Source organism: Amphiprion ocellaris, chromosome 2 (genome assembly GCF_022539595.1).
Source record: "Amphiprion ocellaris isolate individual 3 ecotype Okinawa chromosome 2, ASM2253959v1, whole genome shotgun sequence".
Classification (NCBI taxonomy): domain Eukaryota; kingdom Metazoa; phylum Chordata; class Actinopteri; family Pomacentridae; genus Amphiprion; species Amphiprion ocellaris.
In genome coordinates, this window is record NC_072767.1 from 28,741,066 (window position 1) to 28,759,131 (window position 18,066).

The 18,066-nt window shown below is 37.3% G+C and overlaps 1 protein-coding gene and 1 long non-coding RNA gene across 3 annotated transcripts in view; one reads left to right on the forward strand and one right to left on the reverse strand.

The window, feature by feature from the left end:
* Positions 1-8,857, forward strand: part of LOC129350116 (uncharacterized) — a 19,853-nt gene extending 10,996 nt beyond the window's left edge. The window contains exon 3 of the long non-coding RNA XR_008603362.1: positions 6,782-8,857. This is a non-coding gene — a long non-coding RNA (uncharacterized LOC129350116). The remainder of the gene's footprint in view (positions 1-6,781) is intronic.
* A 1,362-nt stretch (positions 8,858-10,219) lies between these two features.
* Positions 10,220-17,036, reverse strand: med8 (mediator complex subunit 8). 2 transcript variants are annotated; one of them, XM_035953533.2, is made up of 7 exons: positions 16,154-17,036; positions 15,729-15,850; positions 14,328-14,472; positions 14,107-14,247; positions 13,913-14,000; positions 13,569-13,829; positions 10,220-10,582 (listed from the first exon to the last, which is right to left on the reverse strand). In XM_035953533.2, the coding sequence occupies exons 1-7, from the start codon at positions 16,157-16,159 to the stop codon at positions 10,512-10,514; spliced, it is 834 nt and encodes a 277-aa protein (XP_035809426.1). In that variant the 5' UTR covers positions 16,160-17,036; the 3' UTR covers positions 10,220-10,511. The 2 variants fall into 2 exon arrangements, with proteins under 2 accessions (XP_035809426.1, XP_023137465.1); XM_023281697.3 differs by having other exon boundaries at positions 13,590-13,829; positions 16,154-16,337.
* Between the last annotated feature and the right edge of the window lie 1,030 nt (positions 17,037-18,066).

Here is an 18,066-nt window from a genome sequence, read left to right on the forward strand (position 1 = left end):
CATTATTTCATCATATGGCACGTTTTTACAACATGTTTGAAAAATCGCATTTTTATTCGACATAGTATACTATGGCGTTGTAGTTACGGTTTGTAGGAGATTCAGAACCCAAATGTGAGTCCCACAGAGCAGACATGAGGCAGACTGGCAGAAACAGGGTTTTATTACAAAAAACGTCATAGTATAGCATGTTGCTCAAAAAACGTCATAGTATAGCATGTCGCTCAAAAAATGCCATAGTATAGCCTTTGGTCCAACAAACGTCATAGTATAGGATGTCGCTCTAAAAATGTCATCGTATAGCCCGTCGTCCAATAAACGTCTTAGTATAGCCTTTCGTCCAAAAAATGTCATAGTATATCATGTCGCACTAAAAACGTCATCGTATAGCATGTCGCTCAAAAAATGTCATAGTATAGCCTTTGGTCCAACAAACGTCATAGTATAGTATGTCGCTCTGAAAACAACATAGTTTAGCATGTCGGCCAAAAAACATCATAGTTTAGCATGTCTCTCAAAAAAACGACATAGTATAGCATGTGGCTCTAAAAATGCCATAGTATAGCATGTCGCTCAATAAACGTCATAGTATAGCATGTCACTCTAAAAACGTCATAGTATAGCCTTTCATCCAAAAAACATAGTATAGCATGTCGCGCTAAAAACGTCACAGTATAGCATGTCGCTCAAAAAATGTCATAATATAGCCTTTGGTTCAATAAACATCATAGTTTACCATGTCGGCCAAAAAACATCATAGTATAGCATGTCGCTCTTAAAACGTCAAAGTATAGCATGTCGTTAAAAAAATGTCATAGTGTAGACTTTGGTCCAATAAACGTCATAGTTTAGCATGTCAGCCAAAAAACATCATAGTGTAGCATGTCGCTCTAAAAACGTCATAGTATAGCATGTTGCTCTAAAAACATCATAGTATAGCATGTCGGCCAAAAAACATCATAGTATAGCATGTCGCTCAAAAAAGGTCATAGTATAGCATGTCGCTCTAAAAACGTCATAGTATAGCATGTCGGCCAAAAAACATCATAGTGTAGCATGTCACTCTAAAAACGTCATAGTATAGCATGCCGCTCTAAAAACATCATAGTCTAGCGTGTCGCCCAAAACGACGTCACAGTATAGCATGTCGTCCAAAAAACGTCATAGTATAGCATGTCGTCCAAAAAACGTCATAGTATAGCATGTCGTCCAAAAAACGTCATAGTATAGCATGTCGTCCAAAAAACATCATAGTATAGCATGTTGGCCAAAAAACATCATAGTGTAGCATGTCACTCTAAAAATGTCATAGTATAGCATGTCGTCCAAAAAACGTCATAATAGCATGTCACTCGAAAAACATCATAGTATAGCATGTCGCTCTAAAAACGTCATAGAAAAGCCTTTCGCCCCCAAAACATTTTGTCCCCGCTGTCTGACGTAGGTGAAGAGCAACACATAAACAGTCCAAACGATGGTTTCCAGAGGGTTAGACGATTATCCTTTGAAAGCGTAAGTTTACAACAACACAACACAAACTTGGGGGGGTTAAAAGCAATTGGGTGTTAGTAAAATAAAAATAAATAAACAGAACTGAAAGTGAACTTCACATTGACATTGATGGGCATTCCAACCAGGAACAAAGTAAAGGATAATCAATACGAAAAAAACTCTTCCTGTTCACCTCTTAAAACCCAAAAACACACCGCAGTAGCACCCTAAACTAAAACCACCAATGGGTTCCCTGTTTTCCTTTCTGAACAATTCAAAGGTCCCTCTTTATCTCCTCACACATCCACCAACCACTGGAACACATCTCCAAAGTTCTGCCGGGCCAGCTCAGCTTCCCCTCAGAAGAAGTGCTGCCACCTGCCAGATGAAGGAGCCTTTTGAGAGGCAGTTGGCATAGTGATTGGACTGTACTTTGGTCTGTTCCAATCCAGCTTCAGCTCCAGAGACGGCAGGGGGGACGAGTCAACGGAGGCCGGGTGGACGAAGGCATGCAGCTGAGTACAATCCAGAAAACAACAGAGGAGGAGTGCAGTGGCTCAGGGCCAGAACAAACAGAGTAGCATCATATGTCTCTTAGAAAACATCATAGTATAGCCTTTGGTATGAAAAAACGCCATCATATACATCGTATATTGTACAAATAACAAGTCAAAGGAAAGACACATACATTGTAGAATTGTAGTGATTGTGGGCTGACTGATTTACTGATTATCAGTATTTTATTTTTTACTGATTTACGGTAATAAATAAATTTAAAAATGGTGCTACTTTGGCTCTGAACCTTTATCTACCTGTGGTCGCTCTGTCTTCTGGAGTGATTTGATTGGTTATACATCACGAATAAAACTCCTTTAACTTAACATCTGTAAACAAAACAAAAACGTATCAACAAAGTTTTCTGTTAGCGTTTGTGTTCTTCTGAGTTTAACTTCAAGATTTTAAATACTTTCATTTCCTGCAAATGAATATCTACTCCAAATGTCTCACTAATAATCATTATCAGCCTTAAAAACCCACAAAACACCCCTCTATACTCGACCACACTGAGTACAGTCCGGTTCCCCCTTCTATAAATCTGCTTGGAATCTTCCACTTCCTGTTTGTCAAAGTGGCCTTCTACCTGGACAGGATTTGTTGGAGCTCATGCAACAAACATTTTGGGTAACTGCACTTTAATATGGATGGATGACACTGAATTAGAGTCTGTTTTAAGGAGGCCGAGTTAAGATGTGTAGCTCTGTCATTAAATAGTAAATTATTTCTCAGAATTCACAGAGAAAAGTCTGAAATGTTTGCTAGGTTAGCGTCCCACATGTTCTTTGGCTCAGCTAAAGCTAACTCTCTGCAACTTCGGGATCTCTGGAGTTGCTTGTTGTTAAAATATCTTGCTATAGGTGCTGAAGCTCAGAAAGTCTGAGATGTTTGTTCAAAATTAGCTCCTTCTCAAGTCTTATCTGAACTGTCCTCTTTTGTTTGAACTTTCCGTAAACTTAGGACTTAATGACAGAGCAGCACCCAGAATCAGTCTCATTTATGTAGAGATTAAACTTCAGTGTCATTGATGTTAAAGTGCAGTTTTTCAAATGTTTGTTGCACATGCTCCTGACCAAACCAGTCCAGGTGGAAGACGATGTGAAGAGAAAGCTCCAGAGGATGAATATCACACATTTACGTTGGAAATAAATGTCCTTTAATTAGACATTGTCATGCAAAGTTGGATTTCCCTTTAACGATGTTCAAATCCTTGAGTGTTTTGTTGGTTTCTAAATGTTTTTCGACACTCGGCCCCAAAGATTAAAACCTTTTACGGCTCACAAGCTGCAACAATTCACACATTATCAACTATCTTTCTGACTAAACTAAGATAAAAAGTGAAAAACTGCCTGATTCCTGCATCATGAATGTAAATCGTTTTGGTTTTTATGACAGTAAACTGAATATATTTGGGTTTGGCATTTTATAAACCAAAACAAGAAATGAATTACTGGAGAAAACAATCAACAGATTAATGGACAAAGAAAATGTGTTTTCCAACATATATGGCTGAATTACTCCATTACAAGATACAAACAATTTTAATTCAGTTTTATTTATATAACACCAATTACAGGTCAATTTGTCTCAAGACGCTTTATTTTTATATTTTTTGTCATATTTAAAATATGAGAAAGTAAGAAATTTAAACCTCTTGACTAATCCAATTTATTACTTGGTTTTTGAGAGATTAATCGACAATTAAAATAAGTTTCTCCACTAAAACTAATAAACATGAGGTCAAATAGAAGGAACAGTTTTAAATACTGCAGTCCCACGATGACAAGAATAAAGTTTGTCACCAAAAAGTAAATCTGCTGGTGGATTCCATTAAAGTCCTAATAAATGATAATAAAGTGTGATACTAAAGGTTTGTGGTGCTAAAAATCTCCAAGTAAAGATATGAAGTTGAACATCTGGATGAAGGTTGATAAAAGTTGACCTTCCTTCATTTCTCTGGAGCGACTCCATGGATTTTATGGACGGTGGTTAAAGACCTGCTCTTCTAGTGGTTTTCCTTCTAGTCGCTGTAAAAAGTCAGTCCATCCTGGCCAACTTCAACACCTCTTCATGACAACTTGTTCTGCCTCCGACCTGGTGGAAACTCCAGAAACTGGGGAAAACCTGTCGAGACTCGAAGAACTCGTGGAGACTCGAAGAACTCGTCGGGCGGGGGAAGGTGTGGTGGGAGGCTGGGGAGCAGAGGGGGGAGGCCGCCACCCACCTCCCCGCCTACTCTCCGCCCTGACTCCACCCAGACTCCGCCTTGGCTCTGCCCATGTGGTCACTTGAGGAACTACGATGCCAAAGGGACGACGAAATCATTTCTTTGTATCTGATCTGTAGCTCAGTGAGTTAAGGATTTGCCTATGGAGCTGCAGGTCGCTGGTTCAAGACCAGACCCTTCTTAAGTTTTATCAAAATCCTGACAAAGACAAACAAAGAAAGGTGCCGGTGGTGGGTCTTGAACCTGCGACCCTCCACTCTGTAGTCACTCCTCTTATCCCCCTGAGCTACTCGCTCAGATACTAAATCTTCTTTTTTTTGCGCATTTATCATCTATTTTTTGTCATTTTCGAGTTTTTTTTTAAACTCGAGTCTCGACTCGACCGTTTTTCTCAGGAGGTTGGACTTCAGCCTTTGAGCTGGAGGGTGGAACCCTCAGTTCCAAGACTTTCCAAAGCCTCCACACCTCCCGAGTCCTCAGGACCTGAGCTTTCACACAGTCTGAGGGCTGAAATTTTCTAAGTCCCACAGTAGTTCTCTGTTAGATTTAACTTTCAGACAGTCTGAGGACTGAAATTTTCTAAGTCCCTCAGTAGTTCTCTGTTAGACTGAACTTTCAGACAGTCCAAGGACTGATATCGTCTAAGTTCCTGAGTACTTCTCTGTTAGTTTGAACCTTCAGACAGTCTGAGGACTGAAAACCTAAAAGTTCTTGAGCAGTTCTCTGTTAGTTTGAACCTTTAGACAGTCTGAGGACTGAAAACCTAAAAGTTCTTGAGTACTTCTCTGTTAGTTTGAACCTTCAGACAGTCTGAGGACTGAAATCATAAAAGTTTCTCAGTACTTCTCTGTTAGTTTGAACTTTCTGGTTAACAGAAGCCTTAAAACTTGTGACCATGAGTCTTGATTTCACATTTAGACCATCCATCTGAGTTCTTCTCAGACCTTCACCTGTGGGTTTTTTAGAAATCCTGAACAAACTTTGATTCTCTTCACTGAACAGTAAAGTTTGTGGAGATCAGAAGGTAACATTAGTTTGATCAGTGCCTTCAACTACTAGTAGACTTTATCTGGAAAGCAGTTTTCTGAAATGAGTTCTTAGTAAATCTATCCACAATCAAACCAAGAACATAGAAAGAGGAAATGTTTGAAGAAACAACTTGATGTTTTCGTTTCAGACTAGAAAACACTTGAAGACCTTTATCTGTTTTTGCTCTTTTTGATCATTTTATTGTCTCTTCTGTTTAATTTGATCTTCTAAAGTTTAACTGGTGTCTTTTCAAATGTTTTGTCTTTAGTTTGATTCTTCTTCAACGTTTAGTTTTGCTCTTTTCTCACCTTTTATTCTTTTCTAATGTCTGGTTTGATTTAGAAATGTTTTGTCTTTTTAATGTTTAATTGTTTTTTCAAATGTTTTATCGGCTTGTTTGAAATTTTTTTCTTTCCCAATATTTAATGTTTCAATTAAATCTTTCAGGTTTTTCTTTTTAAATGTTTTACCACCTTTTAATGTTTAATTTTCTTTATAAATGCTTCATTGTATTTTCTGTTTAATTCCTATTTGAAGTTTTATTGTCTTTAAGATTTAATTTTCTAATTAAACATTTAATTTTTTAATTAAATGTTTTGTCTTTTTAAAGGTTTAATAATCTAATTAAATGTTTTGTATTTTTTTAAATGTTTAATATTCTTCTTGTTTAATTGTATTTTTTAAACGTTTAATTATCTAAAATATTTTATCTGTAATTGTTAAGATTTTTATTTTAATAATTTTGTTCAATTTCATAATTACATGTTTTGTATCTTGTGTGATTATCTAATTATTTTGTCTGTTTAATATAATTTAATTGTATTTAACAGACAAAATGTTTAATTAGATAATCACATAAGATACAAAACATGTAATTATGAAATTGAACAAAATTATTAAAATAAAAATATTAACAATTACAGATAAAATATTTTAGATAATTAAATGTTTAAAAAATACTTTTTAAAAATAAAACTTTTTAAAAGTTTTATTGTATGAAATTTTTTATCCTTTGATTTAATTGCGTTTTGTTATGTAGTGTATTTCTTTAATCTTCTTTTCCTGTCAAGATTTTAACCCCAACCTTAAAGATGAAATTAACCCTTAAATCACAATGAAAATACTTCTGTTGTCACAATCATGAGTTAATCCATTATTCAGTTTATCAATTCAACTTTATTTGTTTAGCACCTTTTATACAGATGACAAAACTAAACAAGCAAAGAGAAAAAACTATGCTAAAACTATGATTAAAACTCAAAAACATAAAAAAAATAAAAATTTTAACATGGTAATAAAATATGTTGTGTCCAGGGGATGGGGGGAGTTTATTGAAGTCTTCTTGGGCTCACATGGCAAATCATTTAAAATATAAACTTGATATTCAGTCTAAGGAAACTGGAAACTGCAGAGTCACAGAAGAACCAACAATATCTCCTGTTTTCTCCTTTAATGAGTAGACTCTTCTTGTGCTTTCAGACCAAAGAACTACAGAATCTTCACAACCTGCTCAAACTCTTCGTACAGGACCTCACAACACGGGTCAAGAAGGTTTCCATCTCATTTCTACTCCGAAGCTCACCTTCTCCTGCTCAAACTGCTGACAAATGTTTCTGCTGCTCTAAAGTCTGGTCTCCAGAACTTCCTAAAAACTCTCAAAGTCTCTTCTGCTGCAGGTTGCTTTGTAGAACTGTTCCAGAAAACCTCACTAAACCACATGGAGGGGCCTCAAGATAGTCGTCCAAATGAAACTGTACAAAAACCAAACTAGCACAAGCCAAACACTAAAGTCTCCTGCAGCCTACCAGAGAACCTCTGAGAACAGAGAATCAGGACAGGAACTCTTACCTTCTGGACAACCAACGTTGGTTCACAAAGAAGAATACAGAATGTGTCTGACCAAAAACCTCTAAAGACTCACTACAGCCAAGATAAAGACACAACGCAGCTGCACCAAACCCACTAATCACTGCACACATTAACACCATGTGCTAACTGTGGCTAAAGAACCTCATTTACCAAGACAACTATCCAGTACAAAGCCCTAAAACACACCAAGAAACACATTAAAGACGATTTTACTGCTGGAAGCTGCAAGCCAACGCCTAAAGAACAAACTACAGCAACGGAACCAAACCCGGTGAAGAGAAGCAGAGGAAATGTTTTTGACTCCAGCCAAATAAAGCAGGAAGACACTGAGTTGCTCAGGTGTTCCTGATAATACCAAGCAGCCACCTGGACAGCCAATAGGAACACAGCTTACTGGAAGTCCAGAGGGCTGGCTTAGTGAAGGAAATTTAATTTAAAGTTGAAGCAGAAAGTTAACAAAGAAAGTTGAAAACCACCTTCTGATACCTGAAATCTCTGAGTTTTCACACAAAGAATGCCTGAACATGTCAAACTGGTTCCATAGTAGAACCATCATTGTAAAAACGTCATAGTATGATGTGTTGCTCAAAAAACATTAGGACCCGGCTGTCTAGGGTCACCGAGGAGCAACACAAAAACAGGACAAACGCTGGATTCCAGGGGGTTAGGTGGCTATTTATTTGAAAGAGTAAGTTTACAACAACACAACATGTGAGCAGAAAAATCACAAAGTCTGTCTTTAGTTCAGCTGAAAATATTATTTTTTGTCTTTTTTATTGACCAAACTTTTCAGGAAGTAGATGAAGAATAATTAAAGCTCTCATGTATAAGTCCAACTTATTTTGGATCCTTGTGGAGATTTTAATCTTAGAGTTTGTAAAGCTGTTGAGTTTTTAGAGTCACATGGATTGTTTTGACTTTTAATAACCAAGTCCTGAAATAAAATTACAGTTGTGGATTTCTGTCATGTCTGGACTAAACAAATAACAGCAGCATAAATCTCAAACGTCATTATAAGGAGTCTAGATTGAAGTTTCTCACTTGATAATGATCAAAACATGAAATTTAGGTTGATTTAAAGGAATATTCCACCTTAAATCTTTGAATGTTGACCTAAAAGGTTGGTTTCAGAAAGTATTCCAGCTACAAGGTCCTCACACATCCACCTTAAAGGAACATTCCACCAAAAATCCTTGGACATGCACCTAAAATGTTGGTTTAACCAAGTATTCCATCCAAAATCCTCAGAGACCTGAGGGGCTGGTTAAAAGGAATATTCCACCTAAAACCTCAAATATAGATCCGAAAGGGTGGTTTAGAAAAAATCCTTCAATGTAGACCAAAAAAGTTAGTATGGAGGAATATTACACCTGAAATGTAGACCTGAGAAGTTGGTTTGGAAGAATATGCCATCCTAAACATCCTTAAATGTAAACCTAAAAACGGTTTGGAAGAAAATTCCACCTAAAAACGTTCAACATATTTTCCAGACACAGTAAACTGTCACTTTTACAATCTTCAGCAGGCCAAACCTACGCCAGTCATTTACATTTAGAAATATCTTTGGTACAGTTAGGTGATTCATCATCAGATATGATTTCAACATTTTTTTTCAGGATGAGTGTTAATTCTTTGAAAACAGAAAAATCTTCATCAATGTCTGAGCGATACAGTTGAAAGCTCCAGAAAAGGCAAATAAATGACCTAAAAATTATTAGAAAGTATTATTTACATGTAAAAATATGTTGTGAAAAATTCTTATCAAAAATCCTGTTTTGTAGCTTCAAAGCTACATTGAACGGTCACTGTGATTTGCCTTTTGCCTGTCAGACTTAATGTGTACTAAAAGAGGTGCAGAATTTTACAGAAAACAATACTGTTAAATGCCTACAGTATGTATTTACAATATATGGTGGGTTAGCACTCAAGATGCAATTATTGATTCTAGTCTTGCTTTTTATCAGCAAAAAATAAACAGATACCTTTATTATTTTTTGTTTAAATTATGTTCAATTCCACATGCAACATTCATATTCAAAACAAGCAAATTACGTTAGCAGACCCATATTGAGCATCTAGTCCTTTTGGCATATTCTTCCAAGTACCAGTGTTTTCATGTGTATATTTTCTTACATTTACCTAAAGTCTATACTGAAAATTAACTCCAACTTAAGATTGGAAATCTGCACAATAATTGATTACTACACCAAAAAAAAGTAACATACAAACTAAAGACATGGTCATTGATGGATTTCTTAGCTAAACATGTATGCAAAGCAGGAAAAACTGAAAAAAAAACCTCTATTGTTCTATGAAAAACAGAGAACTGACCTCTCTAATGTACAACGCATGTAGCAGATGCAACATCATTTGGCAAATAGTGCCTCGTCTTGTAATTTTGGGTGGAGGTTTGGCAGAAAACCTTGGCTTTTTTGTGAGGTTTGCAGGACGCTGCTCATTAGGTCTTTGTTTATCATTTAGACCTCATCTGTGGACAGATCTGTGACCTTGCGCAGCTTTGAGCTGTCTCAGCAGAGCGTCCGACCACAGCGGCTGACACAGCGAGACGTCTGCCTGTTTGGGGACAGAGGGTGTATGTAGGTCAGCCATGGGCCTGCATGCTGTGACAGCAGCACGGTCACTGTGCTGTGCAGCAGGACAGGGATTGGAGTGGACAGAGAGAGCCGGCACAGAGAGAGGCCCCCCTCACACGTCAGCACCGATACTTCCTCATTTCCCCCCTTAAACACTTTGACATTATCAGGCCACACAGAGCAACGTCCACCCTCATTATTCTCGCCTTTGGTACTGCAGCAAAATGGACAAAGACGAGCACAGGAAGAGGAAACTGGCAGAAATACGGAGCAGACATCAGATCATGGTGCCTGTCTAACATGTTAGGATGGTCATTTGATGGGGAATGTCTTGTATGCGTCAAGACTAAGAATGATTAGTTTCTTTATGTACACAGACAAGCAGAACCTTCAGTGTATTAACACTTACCAATCTGAATATTGATTGCAGTCTATTCATTACACAACCACACAGTCCTTTGAACATACTTTATTGAGAAAGTGTCAAGAGTCCAACATATAAAGCGGCTTGAATCCCATTAATGACAGCATACTGCCATCTAGTGGCTCCACCAGACATGGTATTAAAAAACAAATGATGTGGAGATGTTTTCAGAGCTCACAAAGACAGCTTCTTATAAGTTAGTCCATTCCACGAATACAACAAACCATGAAAAGGTGATGTGTCTGTACTGTTAACGTTGCCACTGTTGGGAGAGTCTCTGAAATGTAACACGTGTAAGTTGACCAGATGAGAAAGAAGGAGCTCATCGGTTGTAAGGATGCATTGAACCAGATGCAGACTTGATGTTTGTTTTGATGCTGCTGGGCATTTTTCCTAAGAAAGAAAAATAGGAGGAGATTAGTTTAAAACACATGATATGACTGTTTGACCCTCTGAACCTCAAAACCTATCACTGGATATGAAAGGTTTGTGGTCTTTTTCAATAGAAATTGTCAAAATCACATAATTTTATTAGAGCCAGAAACTGTAAAAACAGAAAGAATTGTCTGACTTAGCGCTCCGGGGTTCCTTGACTTTACTCATCTGTGAGGTGTTATTCAGTGCCTTAAAAATTAAGTAAATCTTGTGATTCAGCTGTGACCAACAGTCATGTGGCAAAAATTAAGGGACTTTTTGATTAAACTGCAGCTGCAGGCTGTATGGAACAAAATAAAAATCCAGGTAGTAAAACATAAAATGTATCTAGAGTCACAATCTTTTCCACTATTCTTGAGCCCTGTGGGCACTGAGGAAAATGCTGAACATACTGATTCCAGGTTTTTTCATTTTTGTAAAATAAATCATTAAAGAAGCTAAAAAAAAAATGTGACAACAGCATAAAATGCCAGAAACAGGAAAGAACTTAACTTTCAACATATGGTATGTTTGCATCAGCAAATCTGTAAGTGAGAGTTCATTCAGCCCCCTGCAATCCCTTAATTTTTTTTGACACTTCCTTAGTTCACAGTTCGCAATATAAAAAACACCCAAATGGGACCAGAGTGCTAAGTATCTAATAAAAACAGTCCATGAATGAGTAGATGTATCAAAACTATAGATTAGTGCTGCACTCAGCGAGCTAAAGAACAGTAATATATACAGTTGTGCTCATAAGTTTACATACCCTGGCAGAATTTATGATTTCTTGGTCATTTTTCAGAGAATATGAATGATAACACAAAAACTTTCCTTTCACACATGGTAAGTGGTTGGGTGAAGCCATTTATTATCAAACAACTGTATTTACTCTTTTTAAATCATATTGACAACAGAAACTACTCAAATGACCCTGATCAAAAGTTTACATACCCCAGTTCTTAATACCGTGTATTCCCCCCTTTAACATCAATGCCAGCTTGAAGTCTTTTGTGGTAGTTGTAGATGAGGGTCTTTATTTTGTCAGATGGTAAAGCTGCCCATTCTTCTTGGCAAAAAGCCTCCACCTCCTGTAAATTCTTGGGCTGCCTTACATGAACTGCACGTTTGAGATCTCCCCAGAGTGGCTCAATGATATTGAGGTCAGGAGACTGAGGTGGCCTTCACTTTACTTTATTCTGTTGTAGCCACTGACAGGTGGACTTGGCCTTGTGCTTTGGATCGTTGTCATGTTGGAACGTCCAAGTATGTCCCATGTGCAGCTTCCAGGCTGATGAGTGCAAGTTTTCCTCCAGTATTTTCTGATAACATGCTGCATTCATCTTGTTTCCTGTGCCTCTGTAGCTCACACATCCCCAAAACATCAGCGATCCACCTCCGTGTTTCACAGTAGGGATTGTGTACTTCTCATTATAGGCCTTGTTTACTCCTCTCCAAATGTAGCGTTTATGGTTGTGGCCAAAAAGTTCAATTTTGGTCTCATCACTCCAAATGACTTTGTTCCAGAAGATCTGAGGCTTGTCTCTGTGCTGTTTGGCATATTGTAAGTGGGATGCTTTGTGGTATTTGCGTAGTAACGACTTTCTTCTGGCGACTCGACCATGGAGCCCATTTTTGTTCAAGTGCCTCCTTATTGTGCATCTTGAAACAGCCACACCAGTTTTTTTCAGAGACTCCTGTATTTCAGCTGAACTTATTTGTGGGTTTTTCTTTGCATCCCGAGCAATTTTTCTGGCAGCTGTGGCTGAAATTTTTGTTGGTCTACCTGACCGTGGTTTGGTTTCAACAGAACCCCTCAGTTTCCACTTCTTAATTAATGTTTGAACACTGCTGATAGGCATTTTCAGATCCTTGGATATCTTTTTATATCCCTTTCCTGTTTTATACAGTTAAATTACCTTTTCCCGCAGATCCTTTGACAATTCTTTTGCTTTCCCCATGATTTAGAAGCCAGAAACGTCAGTGCAGCACTGGATGAAAGATGAAGGGTCTGTCAAGAGCCCAGAAACTCACTGACCTTTTATACACACACACTGATTACAAGCAAATAGATCACAGGTGAGGATGGTTACCTTTAGTAGCCATTCAAACCCGTTTGTGTCAACTTGTGTCTGTTATCAGGCCAAACCTCCAGGGTATGTAAACTTTTGATCAGGGCCATTTGGGTACTTTCTATTGTCATTATAATTTAAAAAGAATAAACACAGTTGTTTGATAATAAAATACTATAGCACAACACTAACCATGAGTGAAAGAAAGGTTTTTGTGTTATCATTCATATTCTTTGTAATATGGCCAAGAAATCATAAATTCTGCAAGGGTATGTAAACTTATGAGCACAACTGTATAACTAAACAAAAGGTTTACATTTTTTCCCGCTCCTTTAAGGAATTAAATACCTGTAAGGTTCCATTATTGTAGCTGTTAAAATAATTATTCAGCTTCCCTGACTGACAAATAATCAGCCAGGGAAACATTGATACCAGAGTAAAAATTAGCTTTTTAAGACTACAATTATTTTTTTTTTATTATGCTTGTACTTGTTTCTTGCTTTGGCTGTCATCATACTGTGTAAAGGCCAAAGATCCATATCCACACCTCTGCAACCCAAAATGTGTGATCATGCAGACTGTCTACACTGCAATGCATCAACTGCACATATGCAAGGAAAACTGAAGAGAGGCTGCTTGAGGAGATACTCAGCCTTCAACATCTTTGTCATTCATCATTTAGGTAGTTGTAAATAAAGTAGTTGTTGTTTTGACTGTTGAATGCGATGGTCTATATAGCAGAGCAAACACACACCTCTGCTCTACTGTAGTATGCATATGAATGAATATGAATTAAGCCAAATGTCCATCTCCTGTCTACTTTGAAAGTCTGCATCAGTCAATGTATGGGACATAAACCACTCTTAATGTAGTGCTTAAGGTGAAATACTAACCCATGTCTCCAGGTCTCCTACCTGGCTGTCCTTGCTGCTGTGGAGCTACAGGTCCTCCCAAACCTGCTTGCTGGCCTGAACCACCACCAATGGTGACCTGCTGTAAGGTTGGACCTCCGCTCATCATTTGCCCCTGTCCTGGGTGTCCCTGGGCCACGGGGCCTGGGGGTCTACATTTAGAAAGTCCCTTTCCAAATGCAACAGCTGCAACTAATGCATTAGTGTCGGTAGGGTTGAAAAATGGTTTGTTCTGTCGCTGTGCTGCAAAAAACATAAAGGTTGACATTTGTTTTTTTGTCAAATTAATTTTTAAAAAAACAATCTGCAGCAAAAGGACAACATACCTGCGTTTTCTGCCTCTCTGTCTTCACGAGGGTTGTTCAACTTCTCCAGCAGATTAGAGCACAGCTTGTTCAACGTCTGGATCTGCTTCTGTTGATGAAAACAGAACAAGGGGGCTTGAACAAAATTATTATAAAAATGCACTGAATAATATTCTTAAACAGCACTGATTCAATCCACATGATAACTAACTTACCTGTGCCACCTCAGGGCCAATACGTGCTGCCTCCGTACTCAGCTGTTTCTCCTGCTCCTCCACCTCTGGATCAGGTTTAGTTCGCAAGTAATCTGGTACGATCTCATGGCTGAACACTGGAACACGCTGCTCTGTGAGTTTCTGAGAGCCAGGTAATGGACAGGTCAGAGAAATCACTTCAGAAAGAAGCTAACAAATCACTCAGCGGCTCTGATACTCACTGCCAAATCCTCATCTCGGTCCGGTGAAAGAAGCAGTGGTATTATAACCTGGTTTCGAAAAGACGGTGTCTTCTCGTTCCTGAGCAGCTTATTGATAGTATTCAGCTGGCCAGACAGAAGCGCAAAGTTGTCCAAAACAGAGGGCCTAAGTGACAAAAACACATCTAGCAGTTTGAATACATGACTAGTTTATTTAACCATTTAAAACAGTCCTACAAACCTCTGTTTAAAGTGTAAAGCCAGATCTGAATGCCATCCAAAGCAAAAACCTAATCTGGATGTCTTTACCAGTGTTTTACCACCATATCAGAAAGGCTTCAATAAACTTTTTTGACTAAAAAAACATTCTCAATTCAAATCAAATTAATTCCCCTACTAAAATACCATTATGTCAACTAATGACACTGTCCAAAACTGCTGGGGGGTCATCCCATGCTAACTCACCCAGTGCCTTCCAGTTCCTGTCATGTATTTCTTGAGGAAAAAAATCACGCAAAGACTTCTACCATGGGATTTTTGCAAAATCCCACAACTCTAGTCCTAATACTTTCTGAGTTATGAATTTTTGAAAAATTAAAATTTCCATATCCACTTTTCCCAATTCAATATTTGTGTTTCTAAGACTTTGTGAGTTGTAATACGAGTGCAAGAAATGCACATTTACCAAAAATGGTTAATTAAGAGTAATATAACATCTTTCATTTTTAAATATGCTTTCAATGTATATGAAGACATCCCCTTCAAAAAGTTTTAAAGAAATCAAAACAATCATTCCTGAAAAAATACACTTAAAATGTCATAAAAAGTGGATTGTCCAGCTCTGAAGTTAACTTTAGGAAGACCTGTGGCAGTCAATTTTTGATGTAGCACCAAATTACACTTTGGTAAGAAAAAATTAAGATGTTACTACCCACAACAAAAACTTGGTTGGAAATGTGAATTTTTGAAAATTCAAGATGTTTCGTTTTGATGATAAATTGTGGATTTTTATTATTACAAGTTCCAACTTTTTCGTGAGGTTTCTGGTACATATAGCAAAAATAATTTAAAAAAAAAATCAGTGAAAAAATAAGGTATTGGTGATGCATTAAAAGAATTGCTGAATTTTAAAATTTAACATCGAAGGCCTATTTTCAAAAAACAATAGCTCATAAAGTATTTCGAGTAAAACTATAGGATTTTGTAAGGTCCCATGGTTACGGTAGATGTGTTTGTTTTTTTGTTTTTTGTTTTTTTTGCACGATTATTTAAATAAAAAACATGACATGAACTGGGAAAAGTTCAGAAATGTGGGTGAATTTGCATGGAATGACCCTGGAACAACACAAGTTCTGTTTCATACGGGTTATGAACAAAAAAGATGAAACAAACTGTTCCCGTTTTTAAAACAGCTTTACTCACCATGTTAAACGCTCGTATTCATTTTCCAACTTATAAATGAAACTGTGCAGAGCGTTTTTAACATGAGCCACCCGAGATATCAGCGACTCCACTGACGCCTCCAACTGCTTCTCTTCTCGCTGCTGAAAAACAAGAAACCTCTTTCTGATACAGAAGAACGACTAAAATATGCTATGAGCAATAAACTGTAAAACAGAAACAGAGGAATTTAGATACGCATCAACCTTTATTGTTATATCGTTATGCTAGCTAAACGGCTAACCGGCTACATAACGCAGCAAGCTAACTTTAGATAATGCGGGTTCAACAAATAATTAACCCAAAAACAAACAAAAAACAGCACAGAGTACTAACACATATACCAATAAATAATGTAGTTAACTTAGCACTACACCGTAGTTTAGAAGATATATTGAAGTATTTACCTGCATTGTTGACCTACCGGCTAGCTAGACGAAACCTAAACAGGAAACAGAACTACTTCTGGTTCACCCTTTTCAGAATAAAAGCATGTGGTTTGATACAGGATACCAAAGAAGTGACAACTACTTTGTGCGAAGTCACCTCAATGTCAAACCATTCAAAATTGGATCACCTCTTAGTAACTACATTATTTCAGTTTTGAGAATAACTTCCTCTTATGAGCAGGCAAAAACAATTACTTAAGAAACACTATATTGAAATTATAGGCTCCAAAGTACTCCAAACTGAATACACCTGTGAAGTTAGAAAATCTGTGATCACTCAAAATAAACTCAGTGCACAATTACACTAATTGAATGAACGTGATTAGAAATTGATTTGTGAACTTTTCCAGTTTTGGACCTATGGGCTGTGTCTGTCTGCATGTCTGCACCATGACTCCACATGGAAAACAGTTGCCAGAAGATTTCAAAACTCAGATTGTGTAACTTGCACAAACTAGCTCTGAAAAACAGACAAGTGTTTCAGGTTTCTGTGAGGGTTTAGACAGTGAGAAATACATTGCATAACATCAACGTCTATGGACAGCATCCAAGAAAAAGTACATGTCATGCTCTTCAACACAAAACTACCAGATGAAGCTTTGCTAAAGAACATGAAAAGAAGCTTGATGAATACTGGAAGCAAATGGGTCAATATATAATTGCGGGACTTTTTGTGACATAGCTGACAGGTATCATAGTTGACATTTTTGCTGTTTTCAGGCCTAAAATCAACATGGCCGCCTATAACCAAAAACCACATGACATTTTTACAGAAAGATTCTTCTAAATATTGTATATACAATTGAGTAAAATTTTATTTGAAAATTATTTATAAAGATATTGTAGTAAACATGCGACATGACATGCGATAAATCCACACTTGACTCACACACTACTTTATATTAAATAACTCAGAAAGCCTCAGAAAGACACAGATACAATTTGTTTTTTTCCATATAAAATTTGATATATTGCCAATAAAGAAATATCTGTCATGATTATCTCAACTTAATAAAAAGAACACAATCAGAGCTATATTTGAATAAGCTCACTTTATTATTGTTTAGCTAATTAGACGGTGGTTGTTATTAAATTTGGAGGTTTATTTAGTTGACATTTAATAAATAGTTATGGGATTTGTAAAGACATAATCATAATGAACATAAAAGCATTAATTTGTTTACTTTTAATAAACATTTATGCAAGTGTTGTTTATTCTAGAGAAAAGTCCCTCAATTATATATTGACCCATGTTCTTTGGTCAGAAGATGGTCAAGATAAATTTGTTCGGCTCAGATGGGGTACACTGTGTTTCGCATGAACCTGGCCAGGACCACCACAGTGAATGCATAGCCCTGACAGTGAAGTGTGGAGGTGGGAGTGTGAATGACGTGGGGCTACAAAAGGTGTTGGGAAGATGACATTTGTAGATGCGCCATGAAATACCACAATACTGGCTGACAAGATGACTCCTAGACTGAAGAACCTTGGCAGAAGAGAAATATTACAAAATGGCAATGATCCAAAGCACACAGTTTCTGAAGAAACTGTGACCAAGTATGTCACCCGACTTGAATCCAATAGGACAGCTTTGGGGTATTTTAAAGAGACAGAGAAAGAAGAGAAAGCAACACAACACATTCATTTGATATTTAAGTGGTATTGTACTCACGGCTGTATGTTGTAATTTTTGGGTTTCTGGTATAGGGTGTTTGAGATACCCTTTGATGTTTTTCAGTGCCACCTTCCAAAATGGCAGTAACATGGTCCTACAGAGCAGGTACAAATGGGCCCTATTCTTTGTTACATTTTCAACATTTATTGTCCTGGGTTAAGCCTATTTTAAACAGCTTCAGCAGTGTAAAACTATA

What these genes read in the sequence shown, in the direction of transcription:
- med8 (XM_035953533.2), bottom strand. An exon ending in ACCGAGATGAGGATTTGGCA is followed by an intron (nt 14,248 to 14,327) that starts GTGAGTATCAGA and finishes CCTGGCTCTCAG; the next exon opens with AAACTCACAGAGCAGCGTGT. An exon ending in CAGAGAGGCAGAAAACGCAG is followed by an intron (nt 13,830 to 13,912) that starts GTATGTTGTCCT and finishes TGTTTTTTGCAG; the next exon opens with CACAGCGACAGAACAAACCA.